We start from the raw sequence: 27,080 nt of genomic DNA on the forward strand, positions 1-27,080 counted from the left end.
CAAACGAACCCGGGTCAAATACCGGGTCGCTTTATCCATGTATTTTCCGGAATCTCTGTGTGAAAGGGGCTTATGATTGAATCTGGAAATGAAGCGAAATAACTGAGAAAAATGAGAGATAGTCCTCAGATCCATGTCTGTAATTTATATCAAAACATCTAGCATTAATTCGATCTCAACAGATTTGTTAAAAGTAGTTATTAACCAACGTGGTTGAACTACCACTTTGCGACAATACGGTTGCGGGAAACAGTCGTGACGAGCTAGTTGATTTCTTCAACGATGCATCGTACCGTAGTAGTGAAGCAGCGAGTTACGGCGTTGTACGGGAGGTTTAAGATTTGATCTGTAAACGCCTCACATTGCCAGATCATCCGAACATTGGACCGACCATTTGCCAGTATCATGGACAAGAGGTAAATCATGCGCAGATCGGCCTAAAGCTCCTGTGGTGAGAGCCAGGCTTTAGTGTGGCCCCAGAGTGCATCGGCATCACAACTGAAACTAGGAGGGATATCATTAGGCATGAATTATGGATTATATCGATTACCATATATGGTAGCAATAAGCACCAAGAAACCGAACTTAGGCTCTTTATTAGTCCTGGGTTAGCATGTGAAACCCTTCCTGGGGCAAAATGCAAAAAAAAGAAAAAAAGGCATTACAACCCTTAAATCAATAAATCATCCAAGCCTGCAGGGGGAGCCATCATCAACCACCTCAACAACGGTCCACGGACGCACCCAAACACTGCCCCCCCCCCAGACCGGTTTCCTTCAGGGGGAGCCCTTACAAACAGCTCTGACGCAACTGACGTCACTACTAACAATCACAAAAAGATTCGCCTTAAACAACATTCACACTCAGCAAAACACTGAAACCAGAGCCTAAAATCAGTGGTTCCTGCTTCCAGTGTTTCAATGTAAAATTACACAGCGAAGGTCATTTAAAAGCTACATGAAACCGACGTGTTGTGTGTCAGGTGACCAGTCCTTCGCCACCTCAGACTGAGCTTCATCGTAGCGTAAGCACTGAGAGGATCGAGGTCAACAACTGGGACTCAAGGCTTCTATCCACACGGGGTGTTTCATGAGAAGCACAGAGATGATGGCCAATAGGGGTTAACTGTGTTGAGCTCAGGGCCGGATTAACTTCTCAGCAAGACACACAGAGATTTTTGCATTGTGCAGACACTGGAGTTGAAGATGAGGATGATCTCTCTTCATGTCCAGCACAAACCATTCAGAAAACCTCACACTCTTACCAGAAGTCACGAGCAAATGGATATAACGAATGCTTATAAATCTATAGTTCTTTTTGAAAATGAAAAATTACACCTGAACCATGCCGTACAACTTAGTTCCTTAGTTTGTGGTTCGTTTCGCAGTTATCAATCTGTTTCTTTCCTACAGTTCAGAGTGGAAACAGAGCATCACACTTCGGGCCTCTTCCCCTTTTACGAGGCTTTAGCTTTTCTGGCTCTGGGCGACGTCTTGTCGTCCGGCTTCATGACTCCATTCACTGAACCCCCTGCCAACAAGAAATAACAGCGTTAGGAAGGAAAACTGAGGAATTTCAACGCCACTGTGCATGTCTGGATCCGAGGCATTTCCTGGTAGTGGCATTTTGTCAAGAAAGAAATAAAAAACAATTGTTCTGCATGCTTTTTTTAGACTCTAAAATTTCTATGAAAAATTAAAGTCTACCCGAGATGTGTTCCAAATTTGAAGTTGATAACACAAAAATGTTAGCCTGACGTCGTCATACTCAGATTCTAGTCAGAATATAGTCAGGTATATAGTCTAGTCAGGCTGTGATTATGGGGCGTTTCAACCCAACCAGGGAATGCCTCTGCACTCAATTGGATAGACCTACAACCAATCAGAGCAACGGAGTAATGACGTATGTTGAATCCCGTAGGAAGGACGGCAAAAACATCTTTCAAATGCCTTGATCGCGGTTCTCTGTTCCTCTTCTAAATGAATGCGCTGTCTACATCTTCTATAACAGACGCGATGGCTGAATCTACACATCTCAGTTCTCCAGCGGCGGCCATCTTTGTTGTAAACGAACTCAACCCAAGCACTCTTTGGTGACGTGGATGATTACGTTACAGTTGATCATCTGTCCATCAGCGCATAAAGGGCCCTGACACTTTGATTGGTCCGAACAGCTTTGGTTCGAGTATAGTTGCTCCACAACGGATCAAGTCCAGACCGAACTTCCCGAGCTCAGATGTTGTGGGAGGGGCTAAGCTCGGCTGGCATCCATTAGGAGCTTTACCAAAAACAGCCACCAGGTGACACACACATCATTTAGATTTTTTTTTAATCGTATTATCCGGTGTCACAAATAATTACATTGCTGTCACAATATCACTTCTATCACAAATCAGAGGCCAAATATGGAACCTTGACTCTTCTTTACAATGATACGTTTTGTCAAGATTAGGAAAAAATATGTGATTTTAATACAGTGCAGTAAACGCGACCGCCCATTAATTTCAAAACAGTTGTCACAGGATGAATTTTGAGTATTTATGCCTTTGATTGATACCTGATTTATGATGACTACTAAAATATGTGATATCTTCTTCGGGGCGTAAAAGGAAAATAAAAGTTGAAACTTTTTCACGAAGCTTGCTAAAACAGCTTGTTAGCGGTGAGGGAATAGCTCTCTGTGTTGCGTGTACGTTAATCACAACAACAAAGTTTGACCGGTGTCTATGTCAGCTGAGGAGATTAACGTTACAAAGATTAACCAAGTGTTTTATTTTGCATCATAGCAATTACTTGGCTTTAACTCTGAAACATGAAATGTGGAGTTTTTGCCATATATCGTATTGCAGAATTTTTTGAGGTATCGGAAAATATCGTATCGCTGGCTGAGAGAATCGATATCGTATCGTATCGTGATGAACTGTCCGATTCACACCCCTTATAAAACTTTTTTTTTTTTTTTTTGTAAGTTAAAAACCGTGTTGCATAAATGGCCCCTAATTTAGCACAAAAGAAATATAACTAGAAAGATTACTGTAATTGATCATTATAATTTCCATGCAAAATGTCTGTCAGGAAAGACTCGCCTCTGGAGTCCTTCTTGCTGGGTCTGCTTTTCGGGCTGACAGCTTTCTTCTTACTGGCCTGGATTTGAGTTTGTTCTCTCCACTTCTTTAGCTGGAAGTTTATGAATTTCCACATCATCCAGGCCTGGGTCAGGCAGATGGCCGACAGACAGGTCATCCTGAAAGAGGACAGTCCAACACTCACACATACTCAGCATTTACACCAGAATGACTGCGGTTTGAGCTCTACTCTCCCTGTTAGATCAGTGAAGGTGTCGTGGAGGACCGTCACATCACACCAGCGAACCCTTGAATGCCTCAGGGCTCGATGTTTGGCCCTCTCCTGTTCGCAATATACACAATATATATATCATTCAGCCCTGATGGCAACGTTGAAACCTGCTATAGTAATGACTCCCAGCTCTATCTGTTGTTTAAGCCTGATGACCCACAGTGCCAATACAGTTCTAGCGGACCTGGATCAAATAATACACCGCCTTCACATCATCCCACCCAGTTATTATTCAACATCAGAATTTAAACCTGACATCATGAACACAAGTCAGATGATGAGCAGCCCAACTTCACAGAGCACATGATGGCGCTGGTCATGTAGATTCACACTTCAGGGCCGGTTTCACAAAGCTATTTTAGACCGGTCTATAGTGTTAGACAAGTCTAAAATTTGCCCATAGACTAGTCTAATGCAAGTTAGATTGTTTCACAAAAATAAAGACTGACTTATTTAGACCAAAAAAAATAGACACCTTTCCCCCAGGCTAACTTAGGTCTAATGGCGCTTTTCCACTGCTGGTACGGCTCGCTATGGCTCAGTACGGTTCGACTCGCTTCGCTTTTCCACTGCGTGGTACGACTCGCTATGGCTCAGTACGGTTCGGCTCGCTTCGCTTTTCCACTGCGTGGTACGACTCGGCCCGGCACAGCACGGCTCGGTTCGCTTTAGCTCGGTTTGCTTTTCCACTGCAGTTAGTACCGCTTTAAAGTGGGTGGGATTATAGTCTGACCGTTATAGTTTATCCGCTCCTCGGCAACCAACGAGAGGAACGTCTGCACTTCGTCCACTGACCACGATTCAGCCATTCCTTTTTTGGAAGTTTTCTTTCTTTCTTTTTTCTTCAAGCAAGTCAAGCAAGTAGTTTTAAAACAGGTGCTACAGCGGTGGCTGTTACTGGCTATTTAAATCTAGCGGGTTTGATGTCTCGCAAATACAATGACGCTGGTAGTGACGATTCTGTCTGACCAATCAGTGATCTGCAGTGTGTTCACGTCACATTTTAGTATCGGTCCGGTACGCTTGGAACCTCAACAGAGGTGGTACCATTTAAAGCGAGCCGAGCCGTACCGTACCATGCAGTGGAAAAGCGCCATAAGACTCTGTTACCTTGGCAACAAGCAGTAACAATCAGTTACACTACAAACAGCCGAAAGAAAAGGGAAAATGGCCGTTAACATATATATATATATTAGGGCTGTCAAAATAACGCGTTAATTTCGATTAATTAATCTGAGAAGAAATAACGCGTTAAAAAAATAACGCAGATTAATCCATTGATCCGTTTTGACCTTTGCGGAGCCGTTCTAGCCGTAGCCACCATTCGTGTAAAAAGGAGGGAGACAAGAACGCGCTGCTTGGATCATTGTTTGGAACATTTACTTATAACAAACGGAGTTCGTCAACTCTAAAGTACCACATCAATGCAAAGCATCCAGGAGTGTGTGCGTGAGTCGGTGAGTGTGTCTGAGAGAAAGGGCGCTTGTGTGTGTGTGTGTGTGTGTGTGTGTGTGTGTGTTGTAACTTTTCACGCGCTCTCACGTCACACAGCATTTTCTCACGCACATAAAAATCGCGCACCAAAGAGAGGACACGGAAACAGACAAGACAGAGCACGTTACTTATGATATTAAAAAAATCTCAGCTCTCAGATTCTGTCAATTTTATTACGAAAATCAAACAATAAATACCGTTTTGGCGCTTGTAAATGTGACATGACAGATCCCTAGCGGCACGTGAACCGATCATCTCTCTAGCTAATAGTAAATAAACACGAATGACCAATGTTGAAAGATACAGTAGGGCAGCCTAAAACTTACCGAAATGTATATTCCTCGATCAATCAGTGTTTTTCAACCGCGAAAAGAGGTCAATAAAACAGCTGGAGAACAATTATGTCACATAACATTTAGCCTAAAAAGTTACCTCAGGAAAGCCATTTCATGACCATATAGCACGTTATAGTTGGCTATAAAAAAAGAGCTATAGAGAGTATTTTTCTAAATTTATGTAGCCTACTACTATATTACATATGTATTATATTTTTACTTAGCCGTTATCAAAGTTGTTATTTGTAATAAACACACATTATATTTAATTTGAGCTATTTTTAACCTTAAATACTACCAGCTGATATGGCTCTCTGTATTTTTACAGCATTGGGTGAGATTTTTTTTCCTTGAGAAAAATGAATGCCTATCTTGTGTACCTAATATTTATCCAAATGAGTCAATATTGCATCAAATCACAAGAATTAAATTAAATTGAAATCGTGAAATTTGTGTCAAGCAATAACAATAAAAACGTAGCTTACCAGATATTGTACCATGTAAACATTGTAAAATTATGTATGCGATTCATTTAGATTAATTAATTACAGAGTATGTAATTAATTAGATTAAAAATTTTAATCGATTGACAGCCCTAATATATATATATCACCATTTCAGTGTTTTTGAGTTTCTCTTGGGGTCCTCCTCGCGTTATTGGATATTTCCTCTTAAACATTTATTTTTTGGCATCTTGTACCATGTTTTTGTATCTTTTCTGTACGTCTTTAACGCTCCGCTCAGCGGTCGGATTAACGCTGTTAACTGTTGAGCAATCTTTGTCCAAATTAAACATTTCCTCGTTACTACATTCTCCGCTAAATTTCCCAAGTAAAATGTCCTTGTAACTGTTACACTCCTCCAACAAACACACATAACTCCCGCTGGGGTAAACTGCACTGAGCGGTTGAATGCGCTTACTCGATCCGCCATGTTTTTATGTTTTGAAAAGTGTCTTATTTTACCCAGAATGCATTGCAGTGTAGTCCTACTTCAGATAGTCAGAGTCTTCAGTGCTTCGTGCAACGGTCTGATTTAGATGTCTATCTGAAGTCTGACTATCTACTATATCTCAGCCGTAGCATATAACACATTAATGACATGCCCCAAATATTTCGTTTTAGTGCATGCATTTAGTACTTGCCCTAACAGATACAGATCTGGAAAATGAAGGTCCTTATCTCCTTTTGTTTTACAAACTCTTCTTCATTCTTACATCATATTTAATCCCATAATCAGAGCATACATTTAGCAGCCTTTGAAAGCCTTGCAGAAAAAATGGACAGATCGTCAGCACACATAAGATGATTGATTAGGATATTACCCAGCATGCATCCAGTCTTACAGTCACTTAATTGTTCGGTTAGAATATTAGATCTGTCTACTGCTTATATTAGTAAAAGTGCATTACACCGAGCAAGCAGCCGTGTGGGAGATGCCCTACCTGACAGTGAGCACATTGAAGTTTCCATCCGCTAAGGAAAACCCCTGGTTATCTGTGCGGGACAGGCCGAATCCGAACGTCAAAACAGAAACAGTGAGTGTCAGGAGGCGGGTGATGACAAACAGCAGAGCCCACAGTGTGAACCTGAGAGAGAAACACAGCACAGCACATTTTTATTAAAGTCCCCCTGTGGTGAACATTTTATATACACTCACCTAAAGGATTATTAGGAACACCATACTAATACTGTGTTTGACCCCCTTTCGCCTTCAGAACTGCCTTAATTCTACGTGGCATTGATTCAACAAGGTGCTGAAAGCATTCTTTAGAAATGTTGGCCCATATTGATAGGATAGCATCTTGCAGTTGATGGAGATTTGTGGGATGCACATCCAGGGCACGAAGCTCCCGTTCCACCACATCCTAAAGATGCTCTATTGGGTCGAGATCTGGTGACTGTGGGGGCCATTTTAGTACAGTGAACTCATTGTCATGTTCAAGAAACCAATTTGAAATGATTCGAGCTTTGTGACATGGTGCATTATCCTGCTGGAAGTAGCCATCAGAGGATGGGTACATGGTGGCCATAAAGGGATGGACATGGTCAGAAACAATGCTCAGGTAGGCCGTGGCATTTAAACGATGCCCAATTGGCACTAAGGGGCCTAAAGTGTGCCAAGAAAACATCCCCCACACCATTACACCACCACCACCAGCCTGCACAGTGGTAACAAGGCATGATGGATCCATGTTCTCATTCTGTTTACGCCAAATTCTGACTCTAACATCTGAATGTCTCAACAGAAATCGAGACTCATCAGACCAGGCAACATTTTTCCAGTCTTCAACTGTCCAATTTTGGTGAGCTCTTGCAAATTGTAGCCTATTTTTCCTATTTGTAGTGGAGATGAGTGGTACCCGGTGGGGTCTTTGCTGTTGTAGCCCATCCGCCTCAAGGTTGTGCGTGTTGTGGCTTCACAAATGCTTTGCTGCATACCTCGGTTGTAACGAGTGGTTATTTCAGTCAAAGTTGCTCTTCTATCAGCTTGAATCAGTCGGCCCATTCTCCTCTGACCTCTAGCATCAACAAGGCATTTTCGCCCACAGGACTGCCGCATACTGGATGTTTTTCCTTTTCACACCATTCTTTGTAAACCCTAGAAATGGTTGTGCGTGAAAATCCCAGTAACTGAGCAGATTGTGAAATACTCAGACCGGCCCGTCTGGCACCAACAACCATGCCACACTCAAAATTGCTTAAATCACCTTTCTTTCCTATTCTGACATTCAGTTTGGAGTTCAGGAGATTGTCTTGACCAGGACCACACCCCTAAATGCATTGAAGCAACTGCCATGTGATTGGTTGTTTAGATAATTGCATTAATGAGAAATTGAACAGGTGTTCCTAATAATCCTTTAGGTGAGTGTATAATATATTCAAATCTAAGTGATAAATGAGATAGATCAAAAGAGTAATCTAAGGCCACATCCACACGAAGCCAGAGCTTTCCCTATCCGATCTTTTTGTTTTTCCTCGTTCTAATTTTTTTGCGTAAACGCGGCGTCGTCTCAAGAAATATATGCGTACACACGAAACCACTGAAACCGGTGTGGTATACATGCCAGACCAGTATGTGGCGCTGTAGTTCTGCCACAGAGATAGACTAAACAAGGAGAAGAAGACTTGGAGCATGCACATAACCTCGCACGCTCTACACAAACCCAACGCGACAGCAGTGAAGACGAAGAGTGCTCACCGTAGTAGCATAGGAGCAGAAGAGTTTGCTTTAGTAAAGCTAATAGGCTCAGTAGCTTCTGCAGCACGAACACAAGCATATAGTCCGCCATTGTTGTTGCTGTTACGTGTGACGTAGCGGTGTGTGACTAACGCTGACACGTGGTGTGATGACATCATCGTTTCACAAAATGCACGGATTGGCCGTACACACGAACACGCAAGGGTGTCGGTTTCAGTGTCCCGAAACTCCGGATCCGTCTGGACGAAATGCCAATACGATACAACATTTGTATGTATACAGCTAAACCGTTTCCGTGTGGACAGGGCCTAAAAGCACTCAAAAAGTAGTCAGAGTACATCACCTAAAATATGTAAATCTAGATAACGTTACTATTTTTATAATGTAATTTGTAATCAGTAACGACTACAATTTGCCGGTAAATGTGTCCAGCGCTGCAGATCTCTGCACTCATGATCCGGCGAGCCGAGAGCGGCACATGTTCTCTTCAGGACTGGGAACCACTCAGGAAAACCTCAGAGAGTTGACCATCTCCCATTACAGGAACTGTCTTAAAGTGCCCTGTGCTGAACATACAGCTTTAATGTTGTTTATGTGGTGTTTTTAATGTGCTTTAAGACAAACCATAAGTCGACAGCATTGCTGAGTGTTTTCTCCTTAAAACTGCAGTGAACCAAAGACAGTCTCAAAAACACGGTTTGAAATCGCTGGTGTTTCTGACGTCACAAACGACCTTGTAACCAATCAGATCAACGTGTGATCGTCAACCAGTTGATCTCTGAGCTGAGTGAGTGAGTGGAGGCGGGGCTCATCTGCATATTCATAGAACCACGCATACTAAATGAGGCAAGGGTGTCGAGTTACATTCAAGATATTTTAAGACATGACAAATTTTTTTTCAAGGAAAACACGTTTAAATATGTTATTTTGGTGATCAAAGATGAGTTCTAAGGGATGAAATGATCGACTACAGGAGGACTTTAACAGTTCAAAGGTCTCGCAGAGGAAGCGTGTGTGGGGAAAGGAAGTAGGCGTTATATAACGTTTTTAAAAAATGATTATAAGATTATAAGACAAGAACAATGTGGAAATAAGCACAATGACTTGAGGGCTCAAGATAGGAAGTGAACGAACCCTTTCTGCTTGTTTTCATCACTGAAGTAGAAGAGGCGTGAGGCGTGAAACAGCAGCTCTACCAGGTAATGCGGCACCAGGAGGACCAGACCTAAACGGTGGAGACTGAGAGACCACACACACACACACACACACACACACACACAAGTAAGATTCACTCTTCATCCAGTCAAAAATACACATCTATAAACCCCTAATTAATGCACTCGTCAACTTGATGATCAATCAGAAAACATGTGAACTCATATCGGTTTCTTAGAGTAAGAGTCTGAGTTGTAGTTGTCTAAATAAACATGGCCTTCATCTCAGTCCCGGTTTGATGTTCAGACTCATTTCCAACCTTCTAAAGGTCATCATTCTCACCATTACAGAAGAACTGCTCTGAATAACTTCATAAGAAAGCACTCACTTGAGGACATAGGCACCAGTGGTGTGGAATATATAAAGGCAAATATAGTAGAGCTGACGTGGAATATCTTCCTAGAAACAAAAATAAACACAATTTCAATTTAATTGCATATTACAAGAACCATATTGGATAACACTTTGCAATAAGGCTCATTAGTTAACATTATTTAACTGCATTAGTTAAGATGAACTAAGAATGAACAATAATTCTACAGCATTTATTAATATGTTAATATTAATTTCAACATTTACTAATAGATTATTAAAATCAAAGGTTGTATTTGTTAACATTAGTTAAAGCACCGTGAACTAATATGAACAAACAACGAACAGCTGTATTTTTATTAACTAACATTAACAAAGATTAATAAATACAGTAACAAACGTATTGCTCATGGTTAGTTCATGTTATTAATACATGAACTAATGAGCCTTATTGTAAAGTGTTTCCCCATATTGTATAGCAGCTTCAACCACACACGGCCTGGCCGAAGCCTTACCTTCCGCACTTTCTGGAAATACAGTTCAGGAAGAGCGTGGAGCCAGTAGGCGATCTGGCAGATGTAGAAGAACTTCACCTGGAAACTAAGAGACAGAGAGAGGCTTGTCAGATTTCTTTCAGAAAACAGAGCACAATGTTTGTCTGAATGGGATTTGAACAGTTGTTCATTGTTTTTGGATAGTTAAATTACAAGGCATTAAAGATCCTGCAATAATCACAAATGGACAATGTTGTGCTCAATGTATTTGACTGTTTATTGAAGTTTACTGAACAACAAAACAGATATATGTTCATATCTTCTACTAAAGCTGATGAGAACTGTATTTCTGAGTAGTGTATAGGAATGAACTGATGCTGAACACTTCCTTCTCTCGCACTTTGTAACGCATCATCTTTCCCTCGCGGGTCAAAATGACCCGAAGCCCGAAAGTCAGACTTTTTCTTTTTTGGCCAGAAAGCTTATTTTATTTCATTATGATAATATTTTTTCTATTTTATTTCGGGGAGATTTTGTTACTTTTTTATTTTATTTACCTTTAACTTACTACATTTTATCAATAAATAATAAATAAATAGTAATTTAAGCACATTCCTCACATTCTTTTAACTTACAAAATAACTCACAATTTCATGCATAACCCTTTTAATTCAGCTCTAAATATCTTACATTTTTCAATTTATTTTTATTGTTTCTATGTCATGTTTATTTGTACTTTATTGTAAAGCGACCTTGAGTATTCTGAAAGGTGCTATATAAAATAAACGTATTATTATTTATTATTACATTGTGCATCTTTGCTGACCTCTTGTGGAAAATAATAATACAGCATGATATTTCATGACTCTAGATGAGCTGTTCCTCTGGGTCCTAAAGTCAGCTCGCTTCAGCATGCATTCAGACACACATGTCGACATTATAAAATCATTTTTTAGCTTTTTGTTTGTGTACTGAAGCATTCCTCGATTTACATCAATTTGACCCGCGAGTGAAGGATTACTTTTTAAAATTTCAACTACAAAACTCCTCGAATCCATTCAATAATTTTTTGTGTGTATTTGTTGTTGAAGTGCAACAAAAGTCCTGGGGTCTTGGACCCCTCCGATGAACACTCAATTTGTCAAAAGAAAAAAAAGAAAAAAAGAGTTTTGAGTCCAAATGAAGAAAAGGATGTTCACTGTAACAATTTGTTCTGTTCTCTAAGACTTGGCCTTAACAGATATAAACCACTAACATTACAGGATTGCTAAATAAATGATCACTATTACTATGGTGCATACTTAGGGTAAGTGATTTAAATGAGCACTTTACCGCACACATTCAGGCACACAACATGTCCCGCACTGTCAGTATTAGACATGAATTATGCCTCAATCATGTGTCTGATTGATACTTTTATCAGCGATTGGACACATTTTTTTAAAGGCTGTTAGAATGAAGTGGTCACATGATTCAACACTCACGCCATGTGGATATGAGGATAGCCTTCCCAAAGAAAGGTCGGATTGGTCACAAATTCTTCCTGTGGACAGAAAACCACAGTCCGTTAGTGTGTGTGAGTGTGTGTGTGTGTGTGTGAGAGAGAGAGAGAGAGAGAGGGAGTGTGTGTGTGTGTGTGTGTGTGTGTGAGAGAGAGAGAGAGAGGAGAGAGAGAGAGAGAGAGAGAGAGTGTGTGTGTGTGTGTGTGTGTGAGAGAGAGAAGAGAGAGAGAGAGAGAGAGGGAGTGTGTGTGTGTGCGCAGGGTAAGTGAGTGGTGATGTCCCGCCGTCTCACATTGGTGAGGATGCTGACGCCCCAGACGAAGGAGAACAGGTAGAAGGAGGCCAGCTGTCCCGACTCGTTGAACTTGCTGTGTTTGGTCTTGGACAGGTGCAGCCGGCGATTGATTTTCTAAGGGAAAGGAAATGGGTTACTGCCATTCGAGTGTGTGCACACGCCATTCGAATTGGTTTCAAGACTCTTTGTTGAATAAAATAAGTCTGGCAAAGGCTCAAGGCCTGAAATAGCAAGAAGTCACAGACAAAATCACAATATTTTTGCATAAAATATATAAATTCTTTCCCTCCACGTCGTGCATTAATGTAACGCACACCTAGACATGGATTATCCCTTACTTTTTTAGCAAGGACACATTAAATTGACATTTATAAAGTTACAAAAGATTATCTTTCATAAAAATGTTGTTTTAAACTTTCTATTCATTAAACAAATGTATGGTTTCCACTAGAGATGCAGGATATATGGTATCGGCCGATATATGATCATTTACAATGTTATCGTTATCGGCCTGATAAGAAGATTTGGCCGATATTAAAGCCGATAAATGATGTGTTATTTCCTTCAGCTGAGACGCTTCAGATGCGCACAGTTCAACATGATGCTTTAAATCGCTTGAAATATGATTGAAATACAGGTCAGTGCAACATGAGCAGCGCAAGTCTGTCATATCGGCTGCACAACATTAGCATGAGAACATTATAACTGTGTGCTTGGGACTTACATTTTAATGTTGAGAGTGAGACCTTTGTTTTTGTATTCAGACTCGAATTTATATAAAAATTTGGTTCTCTTACGAGAGGTTCTCTCGTATTGCGTAAGTTTACCTTACGCTACGGAAAGATTCATCTTCTCGAGATATTGAAGCCAAAAAATTATCTATTCATATCTATATACTATTCATTGTCAACGCAGTGCAGCAGCTAGCAGACCTAGAGCAGGCCATCTCGCGTGCTCATTGGCTGCCCTGCGGCAACTAGGGCTGGGTATCGTTCAAAATCTTTCGATCCGGTGACAATTTCGATACCTCAGTTTCGATACCGGTTCCTAACGATACTTTTTTCGATACCAAATTTTATGAAATCCATTTTAACAAGATTACATTACACATTACCTCAGAAAAACTTTGGTTTTATTTTTTCAGTTTGATTCATGCTCCTTAGCCAGTGTACAAAGGAACAAAAAATGTTTTATAAAGAGCTCATGCTCACCAAAGCTGATTTTAAAAAAATAAAAAATACAGTAAAACTTGTAATATTGTGAAATAGTATTACAATTTAAAATCTTATTTGAATATATTTCAAAATGTAATTTATTGAAATGAATTGAATTCAAAGCTGAATTTTCAAAATCATTACTTCAGTGTCACATGACCCTTCAGAAATATGAAAACAGTTTTCTGCTTAATATTTTGGAAACTATGATACATTTTTCATGATTCTTTGAATAAAAAATTCAAAAGAACATCATTTATTTAAAAACGAAATATATTGTAACATTACACATGTTTTAATGTCACCTTTGATAACTTTAATGCATCCTTACTGAAAAGAAATTCTGACTAACCAACACATTTTTGAACGGCAGTGTAGGCCTACATTCAGGAGGTTATTATTGCAATATAAACAACACTGTCAACAAGGTATCTCTTCATTTACCAATCGAAGAGGAGCAACTTTTATGTTAACTGCACTGTCAAGGTCTTCATCATATTTGTCGTAATACCGGTCTTTGCTATTATTTTACCGCAAATACTGCATCGCGCGCTGTTGGCATCAGGCCTGGAGAAATGTACCCACACTTTTGATCGACTTTTCCACATCTTTAAGGTATTATGTGTGTGTGCTCGCGTTTCATGAATATGTGCGCGGAGAGTTTGTGTGTGTGTGTGTGTGTGCTCGCGTGTCATTGAGTATGTGCTCGCGTCTCGTATATAAGTATGCGCGTGGAGAGTTTGTGCGTGCATGCGCGCGTCTCATATGAGTATGTGCGCGGAGAGTTTGTGTGTGTGTGTGTGTGTGCTCGCGTGTCATTGAGTATGTGCTCGCGTCTCGTATATAAGTATGCGCGTGGAGAGTTTGTGCGTGCACGCGCGCGTCTCATATGAGTATGTGCGCGGAGAGTTCCACGCGTCTTGCGTGTGTAGAGTTTGCGTGTATGTGCATTTCATATGTATTTGTTTGAGCACTGACGTTGACGAGTTAACTCCTTAGGTATCGAAATCTGGAACCGAACAACATGTCCTTTTTCGATACTCGATAGTATCGAGGCAATTCGGTCGGTACCTAAAAAGTATCGAACTCGGTACCCAGCCCTAGCGGCAACTGCTGCAGCCTACCAGTGAGCCCCGCGTGACGCCAGGCCCAATGACGAGCGCCCGCGACTTCATAGCGTCACAGCCCGCCAGAATGGGCGTGGCTTAGCGTATAAAAGTAGGGGCTGTAGGCTGACTTCCCTGGTTTTTCGTCTCTTCAGCGAGCTCTTCGCATCGCTGGATCTAAGAGAAGCCACCGCCGCCGTCGAACAGCGAACAGCCAGCTTAGGACAGGGCTGAGGAAGCCGGCCGTCTTCGCCACCTTCAGCCATCCGTGCGAGCTACGCTATCCGGCGACGTATCCTTTTTACAGGGTTCCTACAGTAATCCTACAGGGTTCGTACAGGTTTCTTCAAGTTAAAGTCTTTTTAAGACCTTTTTAAGACCATTTATATAAAAAATTAATACCCATTTCACGTCCCTACCAGCAAAGAAAAACTAAATCCTTCAACTTGTGTTCATTTATTTTTCAAATGTGGAATGGGTAAAAGATGATAAGCCAAGCAGGTGTGAAAAATAAAAACATTTCAGTAGGCCACAAGAAAGTTTGCCGAACAATGTTAAGTTGTGTTTTAACATTAGCTAGCTACTTATTCCATGCTGGGAATATGGGGAACTGAGAGACCCCTGAACAATAAACATCGAAAATCATAATAATCGTGGTTGACAAATGAAACTTTTGAGGGAAAATACAATACGGAGAAGTTATACAGCAGTGTTAATTTTGACAGCAAATTTTGATTTAGTTTTAGTCTCAGTCTTTTGACTAAAAATATGACAAACTAATTTTTGTCATATTTTAGTCATCTGTTTTAGTTTTAGTCTAGTTTTAGTTGACGAAATACAATAAGATTTTAGTGATTTTAGATTTTAGTTTTTTTTAGATTTTCGAAATCTACTGTAAACTAAATCTACAGTAGATTTAGTCGACTAAAATATAATGGGTTTAGGTAAATTGTAATGTGTTAATTTAGAATTTCTCTAAAATTTCCAAACCCATACACTCCCGGAGAAAACATCTATTAACCTATTAATATGAATGATTTTTAAGTTTGAACATGCAATACAGATATAGATTTAACTGCTGTTACTTAAAAAATATCTTAAAATGAAATAAAACCACTTTTCCTAAAGTACAACACAGTCTTCTTTACAATGAATGATATATTCATTCCTTATAACTACTTACACATCATTCTTTATTCTTTCAAGCAGACAATTATTTGTATGAATTAAATATAATTAATCCTTATTAAAGCTATTAACAAACAGTGAATGCTTTTCTCTTTTTCTTTTGTTGCTTGATTATTATTAATGACACAGACCGCATTATGTTCATTGCCACTGTCACTTTAAGACATCGGCTCATGTCCAATGACATGCGGATACGATTGCACTGATGCACACCCGATACAACTGTTTAAGACATAACCGACATAGTTTACATGAATACTCTCCAAACCGGACATTTAGACATAATGTTGTGTGTATTTGTCCATTCAGACACGAAAGAGAGCTCAGTAATTGGGGGCTGTATATGGCTCCACGCTTCGGGTTGGTTTACATTTTTTACATTTTATGAGACCGCGAGGTAGATCAGCACGTTACAGTACAAATGTGTGCATCTACCACACACGCAGGACATCAGTTCTGACTGGATCGCTTCCAAGATCGACACTATCTAACATTGTCATCTAGTTTTTATTCGTTGACGAAAATGTCAATAGATTTTCGTCATAGTTTTTGTCATTCAAAACTAGGTTTTATTTAAGTAGCGTCTCGTTTTCTTCAGTGAAAAATGTCGTTGAAGAAAAGTTTTCGTCATTATTTTAGTAAATGAAATGAACACTGACATCCAACACAATTTTTAAGACCCAGACATCAAAATTCAAGACTTTTTAAAGACTTTTTAAGGTATTATTTCCAAATTCATAAATTCAATGCTTTTAAGGCTTTTTAAGACCCCGCGGGAACCCTGTTTTTACCTTGCAAAACTATTCCTAAAAGAGCGCGAGTGTCTTTTTAAAGATGCCTCGCACTTCCTGCGGCTCGTGCAGGGTCCCGCTCAGCGTCGGGAGACCGCCATGTGATCTGCGCTCTCTGCCTGGGCCTGGAACATGCAGAGCTTGTCCTCGCCTCCGGGGGCTGCGAGCTCTGTGAAGCACTTCTGCTGTCGACCCTGCGGGCTCGACTCGAAGCCTTCAACCCCGAAGCAGCCACTCCACCCTCTGTGGGACCGCGCAGGAAGAAGCGCCGTTCCCTGAGACAGCCGGAGTCCGTGGCCACAGCGACGCGCTCGCCGGAGAACCTTCCTCGAGCATCAAATGCGCCTTCCCGCCTCCCCTCACCGACGCTCAGCTGCCGCTCACGAGCCTCACTGCCGTCGCATCTGAGGATGAGGCCACGAGAGACTGCTGCTCCATCCTGGCATCAGACAGCGAGGAATGGTCGCTTCACTCCGCCTCCTCGTCAATCCAGGAATCCAGCCGTTCCCGCGCTGGAGCTGACGCGGAACTGATGCGCCTGCTGACGCAGGCTGTTGACCGTCTCGGGTTCGAGTGGTCGCTGCCGAAGGAACCCGCGCCGAACAGGCCCGACGGCTGTTTCCTTCAGAGTCGCCGCCGTGCAGCTTCAGCGAGCAGGCCCGCTCCATTCCTGCCGGAACTTCACACAGAGCTGACGAAGTCATGGAATGCACCATTCTCCTCGAGACTTCAGTCCCAGGCCTCCGCGTCGCTCTCCCAAGTGGACGGCGCCGCCGAGAAAGGGTACACGGCTATTCCCCCTGTGGAAGAGGCGGTCGCAGCGCACCTTTGCCCGCCCTCCTCGAGATGGCAGTCACGGTCAGCCCTCCCGTCTAAAGCCTACAGAGCTACGTCCGCCTTGGTCGGCCGCGCATATGCCCCCTCTGGCCAGGCCGCGTCTGCTCTCCACTCCATGGCTGTGCTACAGATCCTGCAAGCCGACCTCCTCCGTGAATGGGATGAGAAGGGCCGGGATCCAGCTGCGGTTACAGATCTGAGAAGCGCAACGGATCTCTCTCTCCGCGCCACCAAAACCGCAGCTCAAGCCATTGGACGAGCCATGGCCGCGTCGACTGTAACAGAGAGGCACCTCTGGTGGACGCTCGCGGATATGAGGGAAACTGAGCGAGCCACCTTCCTGAACGCGCCGCTCTCCCCCACTGGTCTCTTCGGCCCAGCGGTAAACGGGATCGTTAGACCGTTTTTCTGAGGTACGGAAGACCACTCAGGCCATGAACCTCTTCCTGCCACGACGCTCGAGGTCCGCTACAGGCCGCTCTTCCGAGAAACAAAGCCAGCCTCCTGTGCGAGCTAGCGCCCAGCATCCAGCACAGCCTCGGCCTTCGCAGCGAGGTCAGGGCGGCCGCCCTGGGTCGCGCTCAGACAGCAGTCACAGACCGCCGCCCCCCAGAGGGCCTCGGCAGAAGATCACGCTGAAGCCTGAGCACGCGAAGCCCTCCTAACAAAGAGAGAGAAAAGACGCGCGTGTCCCGCTGCGGCCGGACCGCCGTCAAAGCTTGTTTCCCTGTCAGTCCCCTTCAAACAGGCTACTGCAGTGGTTCATTTAGCAGCCAACGAGCCGGTTTGTTCACCCTCTCGCCTGCACACAAACGCCGTTTTCACGGCGACCCAGAGAAATCTCAAAAATAATATTATGTCTGGTCCGGCTCACGCCGTCAGTGTTTTAAGTGTAGTGGAAGTGCCCACGCCCCAGTGTTCACCCCTACACACAAGCACTTCTAATCTCGTGTCACCCACAGAGCACACTTTCATAAAGCGCAGAAAAGCCGCTCGAGTGTTGAATGTAAGAAATGTGTCCACAGGTCTGTGCCCACTATCTGCCCGCTCTGTTACACGGTCAAGAAAGCAGGTTATGAATGTAAGTCTCGTGCCCGCCAGAGAGCGTTCACGCTTACTAACACAAACCTCCCCCCGGGCGCCGCCCGCGCGTTTAAGTGTTATCACAAAACGCAGGGCATTAATAAGACGCTCCCCATCCATTACGATCGGGGCGTCAAATACACTTGTAAGTCTCGTGCCCGCGCACACGCGCTCACGCTTACAGGAAGCTTTTCCACCCAGAGCGCTGCTCGCGCGTCTAAAAGTGAGAAGAAAAGGTTCCCCATCCCTTCTGATTGGGACATCTCACATAAATCAGCCGGTTTCGGCCTTCAGCGAGCTGCCATTGCCCAGAACCGAGAGCGCGCGCTTTCGGCTCCGGTTCAGTTTCACAAGCCCGCAAATGGCGGATCTGAACCCGGCACACCTACTTCACGCAGAAATAGCAAAGCTGCTGTGCAAAGGGGCTATAGAAAAGGTACCGCCTTCCCTGAGCGAGTCAGGCTTTTACAGCCGTTATTTTCTCGTACCCAAGAAGGACGGAGCCTTCAGACCTATCCTAGATCTGAGACTTTTGATCAGAGTGCGTGCGAAAAGACCGTTCAAAATGCTTACGACCAGGAAAATCCTCGCGCACGTTTGCCCGAGGACTGGTTTATTTTTCTAGATCTGAAGATGCCTATTTTCAGATTCAGATAATACCCCGTCACAGGCAATTTTTGAGATTCGCCTTCGACGGTCAGGTATATCAATACACCGTCCTGCCGTTCGGCCTGTCTCTAGCACCCCGTACATTTACGAAGTGCATGGACGCGGTGCTCGCCCCTCTGAGAAGTCAGGGGCTGCGAATAATGAACTATCTGGACGATTGGCTGATTTTGGCACAGTCAGAGACAGAGCTGCTATCTCACAGAACAGTGCTTCTCAGTCACCTGGAAAGCTTGGGTCTCACGGTCAACTGGACCAAGAGCTCATTACTGCCCAGCCAGTCAATTTCCTTTTTAGGAATAGAACTGGACTCGGTGACCATGACGGCTCGTTTATCGACACAGCACACGCGCCGTGTTTGCCACCTAGCCGCATCTTATCAGAAGGGCAGCTTTCTCCCTTTGAAACGTTTCAAAGGATGCTGGGCTGTATGGCTTCAGCGGCAGCGGTGCTCCAGCTGGGCCTACTGCGCATGCGCCCGCTCCAACACTGGTTGAATGCTCGCGCGTCCCGCCTAGCTTGGGTTTCTGGCGGCCAGAAAATCAGAGTGACTCAGACCTGTATAGCGGCTCTGCAGCCCTGGTAAGTGGGCGACTGGTACCAGCAGGGAGTGATGATGGGCACCATCTCTTATCGGAAAGTCATTTCGACAGACGCGTCCAACTCGGGTTGGGGCGCGCTGTTCGAGGGCAGACCGGTCTTCGGCCAGTGGTCAGACCAAGAGAAGTGTTTTCACATAAACTGTCTGGAAATGATAGCGGTCGAGAACGCGCTGAAGCGCTTCCTCCCGTTCATACAGGACCAACATGTTCTTGTCCGCTCGGACAACATGTCTGTGGTATCCTATGTAAACCGTCAGGGCGGTGGCAGATCCAGAAATCTCTGCAATCTGACGGAACGCCTCCTTATTTGGTCTCAGATGCACCTGCGCTCGCTGAGGGCGGCGCACGTGCCTGGCCACTTGAACGACGGCCCAGACAAACTGTCCAGGGACAATGTTCCCCCAGGGGAATGGTCCCTGCACCCCCAAACGGTCCAGAAACTGTGGCGCCTATTCGGCAGAGCGGAAGTCGACCTATTTGCGTCAAAAGACAACGCTCAATGCCCGACGTTCTTTTCGAAGGACGAGGACGCGCTGGCCCAGGTTTGGCCCAGCCTCCGGCTATATGCTTTCCCTCCGGTCTCTCTGTTACCACAGGTGATCAAGAGAATCAGGGAAACGCGCAGGGAAAGACGCCATTCATACAGATCAGAAGTTCACTGAACTTCATACAGTTCAGCTCACTTAGCACGTCGTTCGTGGTTTGATTAGTCGAGACTGTTTTCCAAAGATGGATCCTGTCTGTATACACGAAGTGGACTGTCTTTATCTTTATCTTCTTATTAAACGGTCTGTACACTTACAAAGTTCTCAATGCTTCGTTTTGCATGTAGGGACCCTCATTATGTTACTGTGTTAGTGTGGGGCTATTTTGAGCCTTGTTAGTGGTATAAACTAGCAATTTCTTTTTACTTATTAAATGCCCCCATTACTAGCATTATACGCTAAACAGTTTTTAGAGATAAAACTCTTTACATTCGATTATCATGAAAACAAATCTCAGAGAACGGTTGACTAGGTGCCAATGTTTTATTAGACCAAAGGTTCATTTTGCGCCGGAGTTCTCCTTTAAAGAACTGCCTGATGTGCTGAATGAGCCCTTCTCTGCGCACTGAGATTGCCACTATAATCCTGTACAGTAAAATATATAAGAGGGACTCTCGAATTTGAGACTGGGCGTGACGTCATGCGCGTTCACGCTCACCAGGCTATGTCTCGCAGGTTTGTGTATTCACACATTATTAGTGTATTGTACCAATTGCACTAATGAGTGAACAGTTAAACTGAAAACAGAGACATGAAGTGTGTGTGTGTGTGTGTGTGTGTGTGTACTGCACCCGAGCGCTCTCCTCTAATGAGCCCTGATGTCCTGAGAGGAAACAGAGCTTTTCTACAGAGGATCACGAAACGCAGCGTTAAACACGAGCTGTCCTCTCACGGGCGGAGTGCGAGGCGTTACTCACGTCGAGGACGTACTCCTGGATCAGGGCGTGCAGGATGACGGCGATGAGCAGGTAGAAGAACACCGTGGCGATGTCCCGCGGGCCGTACCTGTAGAGGTTCACCGGCTCAGGCTTGTCCTCTGCATCTGAAGCAACCAAGACACACAGTGAACGCGTGCTCCTTTAAACACACACACACACACTCATGCGCACTCGTCAGGGGTCCACGCAGTGCAGCTCGTCTAGACGCACTTCTCACTAACGGGAGGATTAGCAGGACCTGTGATGTCCTCGTCACACACACTGACATTTCTCATCGGATGACGGCATCTGGGCGAGGGGTGAAAGGTCACGGCAGGAAAACACACTCCGTTAGCTGGAATAACTGTATCGTCTGTAGACTCCTCACAAAAATGACTTTATAAATAAAGAAATATTTTTACGGTCACTATAATGAATTGACACTTTCACTAATGCCGAGTTCAGACTGCACGATTTTAGCCCCGATTTTGGCTCGCCGACAGGTTTTGAGAAATCGCCGACAAATGCCCGAAATCACAGGCAAATCGGTGCTCGTTCACGCGAGTGACAATCACGCAGTGTGAATGAGCAAGGACGCGATCTGAGAGAATCACCGACGCCCGTGAGATATTTGGCATGCTAAATATCTGGACCTGTCGGCGATTCACAATCCTGCTGTGTGAATGTGTTCTGACTGAAAACTACATCGGCGATGACCGACAGCCAATGAGAGAGCAAGATACAGGGAGGAGGAGGAGTTATAGACCAGAATATCAGTATTTTAATAGATATTAGCCTATATTTACAATTATATCAAACAGAAACAAAGCACAAACATTTGCATGACCAGCAGCAACAGCAGCACATTTGCAAAATTATTTGTTTACCCCCAACTCTCTTTGCAAAACACAGTCCTTGCTCCCCTCGTCTTCCCAACCATTTCCAAAATAAACTGTTTATTTTTTTTTCATTTTCGCTACAAATCAGTGCACAGACAATTTGTAGGCTATCATTTTTAATAACAAATTCAGAGTCGCGCGAGAACTCCGGTCCCACGCACGCGTGATCTTCCGTTATTTCCTATCACTTCTCGCGTTTGTTTGGTTGTGAAGCGTAGTTTGCGGACCAGGCAGAAGTTGTCGGCGATTCTTTCTTTTGTAAAGTCATGCAGTGTGAAACCTCCTGTCGCCGATCCATCGTGCAGTGTGAACACAGCAGCAACTGAATGTTACCCCAGATAGTCGTGCAGTGTGAAAACAACAGTGACCCGATTATTTTGAAAATCGTGCAGTCCAGCGATGAACTAAAAACGTGTTCGTGTAAAGATGACACTGTAACGACAGCCGTTCACACGGCTCTGCGGGAACAAATGCTCATTTAAAATAAGAAATAAATCATTTTTAAAAAGCATTTTCTGTTCCAAGAGATTCATTCAAAAGCGATTCATCCAGTAGTGAAATAAGCGAAGCATTTATGCATCATTCATTAAAACCGATGTTTTTAAAATGATTCATTGAAATTAATTAAGCATTTTTAAATAGACTGCAGCTCTTAATTGTGTCAGAACCTCTAGTTGATTTAGTTTAGTTGTCTATTCAGAATCGTGGAAGCTTGCTTCCACCACAGAATAAAACATTTTAAAAGATAGTTGCGACTTTTTATCTCACAATTCCGACTTTTTTCTCACAATTGCGACTTTTTATCTCACAATTCTGACTTTTTTCTCACAATTCTGACTTTTTTCTCACAATTCCGACTTTTTATCTCACAATTGCGACTTTTTATCTCACAATTCCGACTTTTTATCTCACAATTGCGACTTTTTATCTCACATTTGCGACTTTTTTCTCACAATTCTGACTTTTTTCTCACAATTCTGAAATTTTATCTCACAATTGCGACTTTTTTCTCATAATTGTGACTTTTTATCTCACAATTCTGACTTTTTTCTCACAATTCTGACTTTATATCTCACAATTGCGACTTTTTATCTCACATTTGCGACTTTTTTCTCCCAATCGCAATTGCAAATTATAAAGTACAATTCTAAGGGAAAAAAAAGCCTTTTTTTCTCAGAATTAGGGCTGGGTATCGTAACAAATTGTTCGGTACCGATACCGATACCGATACCTTGACTTCGATACCGGTTCCTGAACGATACTTTTTTCGATACCAATTTTATGTAACCAGGTTTTACAATATAACATTACCTAATTTTTTTTTCAGTTTGTTGACTTTTTTACACTCATATTTTGAGTATGTAAAAAAGCACCAATGCTAAAGTTTTCTATGTTTCCTAATCATTTAACAACATGTATTCTTTACTTCAATGAGCTCATTGTTTCTGCTTTAACTTAATGCATTAATTAACGATGAAACTGAATGAAAATTAATTGAAATGCATTACACTGTCACCTCTGATAACAGATCACTCTAAATTGTAATTTAGACATGCATTTTCTGTAAAGCTGCTTTAAAACAATATGTATTGTGAAAAATGCTATACAAATAAATGTGAATTAAATTAAATATAGGCAACTGGGGGGCGGGATATATACCTGCACGTGAAGCTTGCCGCAAAGCACTGGCAAAAGTAGCCTAATGATTATGGATGTGGAAACAATAGCAAGGAGATATTTTAATTGTTTATTAATGAACAAGTGTTTACTAATGGTGTGTTCACACCGAACGCGAATTTAATTATTTGTGCGAGTAGATTACATACATAGTCAATGCAAAGACGCGAATAGACGCATCATTCGCGCCGGGCGTCGCGAATGACGCGAATTGGACGACGCGTTTGCCGCGAACGTCTTCCGCGCAAGTTGAAAAATTTGAACTCGAGCTGAAGATTCAAGCGTCGAACTAGACGCGATAGACGCGTATTTGACGCTCTATTCGCGTTCGATGTGAACACCATTACTCTCAAGTGTGTTTTGTGCGCTTCAGTGCCTAGATTTACCGTGTTGCCGGTCTTGGCAGCAATGATCTTGTCGAAAATATTGCATCGCGTGCATCTGGCATCGAGTCTGGCACATGACATAGGTACACTTTGGATCATTTCCACATATTTTCTATCTATCTGGGTTGGGACGCACGCTTACACACACACACACACGCACACACACTGCAGCCTCACGTGCGACGAGCCGCGTCTCTGGGCAGCCGCGTAATCTAGTGTTTTTCCGCCACAGCCAATCATGCTGCATGCTTATTGTTTCACTGACGTTGACGAGATTAACCACTTAGGTACCGAAATGTGGTACCGAAAAACAAGACATGTTTCGATACTCGGAAGTATCGAGGCAATTCGGTCGGTACCTAAAAAGTACCGAACTCGGTACCCAGCCCTACTCAGAATTGCAAGTTTATATCTCACAACTTTACTTTAAAACACAAAATTGCGACTTTATATCACGCTATTCTGAGATGTAAACTCGCAATTGTGATAAAAAAAAGTTGCAATTACTGTTATTATTTTTCATCCTGTGGCGGAAACAAGCTTCCATAGGTTTGTGATCTCAGTTTGAAACAAAAAACAATAATTTTGACTTCATTCAGAATTGTGCAGCATTTCCACAGTGAAGCGCAGACTGACAGAGAAGAGGGACGAATGGCCATCAAAACACGGTCATAAAATTAATCAACGTATAGTATATTTGTTTTAAATAATAAGATATCGTTAAACGAAAAATATGTTTATTTTTAGGTTTATAAGCATATTTTTAAAAAAAAAGTCTTTTCAGGTCCAAATGGTAAAAGCACGTTTTTTTCCTTCTTTTTCTATTACCCGAGACACGAAGCTCCCACTATCACCCTCGGCCCGCGTCCCAGTTTTGAACCCGGTCTCGGGTTTTGGGATGAAAGTGGACCTGTGAAGACTTCTAATCTCAGGAACTAGAATCTAAACAATTGACTCCTCTGAATCCTTCAGGCACACGGGAGAAGTGTTCACCCACAGACATTTATGGACTTTCATTCGAGTTAGTCAGTTGTGGTCACGTGTGTGTCAGCCTGGACCCTGATGCTCGTCACTCAGCATTACTGATCTAGCCGTACCTGTTTCCAGGCTCTGCGTGACGTTATACTGGACTGTGATGAACATGATGGCGAACTTTGCTGTCACCTGCAATAAAACAAAATCATTTGAATACATACATACACAAACAAATAGCAAAAGCCACAATATTAACAGCACCACATCAAATATATGTGCCATTCTAGTACAAACTGCAGCAATATTAGTACAGAAACAGAGACTCGATTTAAAAAGAAAAGTTGTTATAGTTTAGAATATAGTTTTTAAGGAAGTTTAAGTTGAGAGGAAGTTGAGAACATTGAACAGGTCAAATATATCCGTCTCTGCCATCAGACTGTAATGAGGAAGTCACTCATCTTTCCATTATTTCACATACTTGATTTTAGATCATTTAGCATGTCTAGTGCATTTAGCTAAACTATTAACATAACTTTCACTTGCATTCAGTGGCATGTGGACACCGACTTCTAATTAAGCAATTATATTAAGAACAACATATTAAGATTTTATGTCTCTTGACTGGAAATACTGAAATATTCAACCCACTAATTAATGGCCTGTGTAACTTAATAAAAACTAATGCATATTTACATAACATTGTGAGATGGTCATGTTATTAGTGTAATATTAGTCAAAAAGATCCTAAAATGTGACAATCATGTTATTATACAATTACAAATTTCAATAGCATGCTATGGTGTGTATGATACAGATTTAACACTGATTACAGATGTTATGGTGTTCATGATACAGATTTAACACTGATTACAGATGTTATGGTGTTCATGATACACATTTAACACTGATTACAGATGTTATGGTGTGTATGATACAGATTTAACACTGATTACAGATGTTATGGTGTGTATGATACAGATTTAACACTGATTACAGATGTTATGGTGTTCATGATACACATTTAACACTGATTACAGATGTTATGGTGTGTATGATACAGATTTAACACTGATTACAGATGTTATGGTGTGTATGATACACATTTAACACTGATTACAGATGTTATGGTGTGCATGATACAGATGTAACACTGATTACAGATGTTATGGTGTGCATGATACAGATGTAACACTGATTACAGATGTTATGGTGTGTATGATACACATTTAACACTGATTACAGATGTTATGGTGTGCATGATACAGATTTAACACTGATTACAGATGTTATGGTGTGTATGATACACATTTAACACTGATAACAGATGTTATGGTGTGTATGATACAGATTCAACACTGATGACAGATGTTATAGTGTGTATGATACACATTTAAAACTGATTACAGATGTTATGGTGTGCATGATACAGATTTAACACTGATTACAGATGTTATGGTGTGTATGATACACATTTAACACTGATAACAGATGTTATGGTGTTCATGATACACATTTAACACTGATTACAGATGTTATGGTACAGATTTAACACTGATGACAGATGTTGTGGTGTGTGTTTGGAGGAGTTAGCTCAGACCTCGAACATGAGTCCCAGCAGGACGACCATGGCCACACACGACACCATATCCGCGTGATTCTGGATGACAAACTCGTGGCTCAGCACGGGCGGACTCTTGTTCTTCTTACGGAAGCCCATCGCTCTTCTACTGTCGCAGGAATACACACTCCTGATCACTGCAGACACTCGCAGAACAAGCAGATCGAGGCTAAATCCACACTATTCAGTCATAAAAGCCCCACTACATTCACTCACACCCGCTCGCGGTGTAACCGGAAGCTGTGGAGTGTCCGACGAAGAGCAGCGAAGGTTTTGCTGTAAAAGTCTACAACAAACATTTCTTCTTTTCTTGAGAAATAGCAGTTGTACAATTTTGTTAGACTTATATATGACACTTTAACGGAGGACGAG

The 27,080-nt window shown here is 42.5% G+C and overlaps 1 protein-coding gene across 1 annotated transcript; it reads right to left on the minus strand.

The window, feature by feature from the left end:
• Positions 1-1,219: 1,219 nt before the first annotated feature.
• Positions 1,220-26,949, minus strand: zgc:113278 (Translocating chain-associated membrane protein 1-like 1-like). Its single transcript, XM_056233322.1, has 11 exons — positions 26,688-26,949; positions 25,213-25,279; positions 21,154-21,278; positions 12,202-12,318; positions 11,892-11,950; positions 10,429-10,513; positions 9,930-10,000; positions 9,521-9,625; positions 6,630-6,773; positions 3,086-3,243; positions 1,220-1,530 (listed from the first exon to the last, which is right to left on the minus strand). The coding sequence occupies exons 1-11, from the start codon at positions 26,805-26,807 to the stop codon at positions 1,457-1,459; spliced, it is 1,125 nt and encodes a 374-aa protein (XP_056089297.1). The 5' UTR covers positions 26,808-26,949; the 3' UTR covers positions 1,220-1,456.
• Positions 26,950-27,080: the final 131 nt, after the last annotated feature.

This window comes from Rhinichthys klamathensis, unplaced genomic scaffold (genome assembly GCF_029890125.1).
Source record: "Rhinichthys klamathensis goyatoka isolate OS25496 unplaced genomic scaffold, OSU_Roscu_1.1 h1tg000368l_1, whole genome shotgun sequence".
Classification (NCBI taxonomy): domain Eukaryota; kingdom Metazoa; phylum Chordata; class Actinopteri; order Cypriniformes; family Leuciscidae; genus Rhinichthys; species Rhinichthys klamathensis.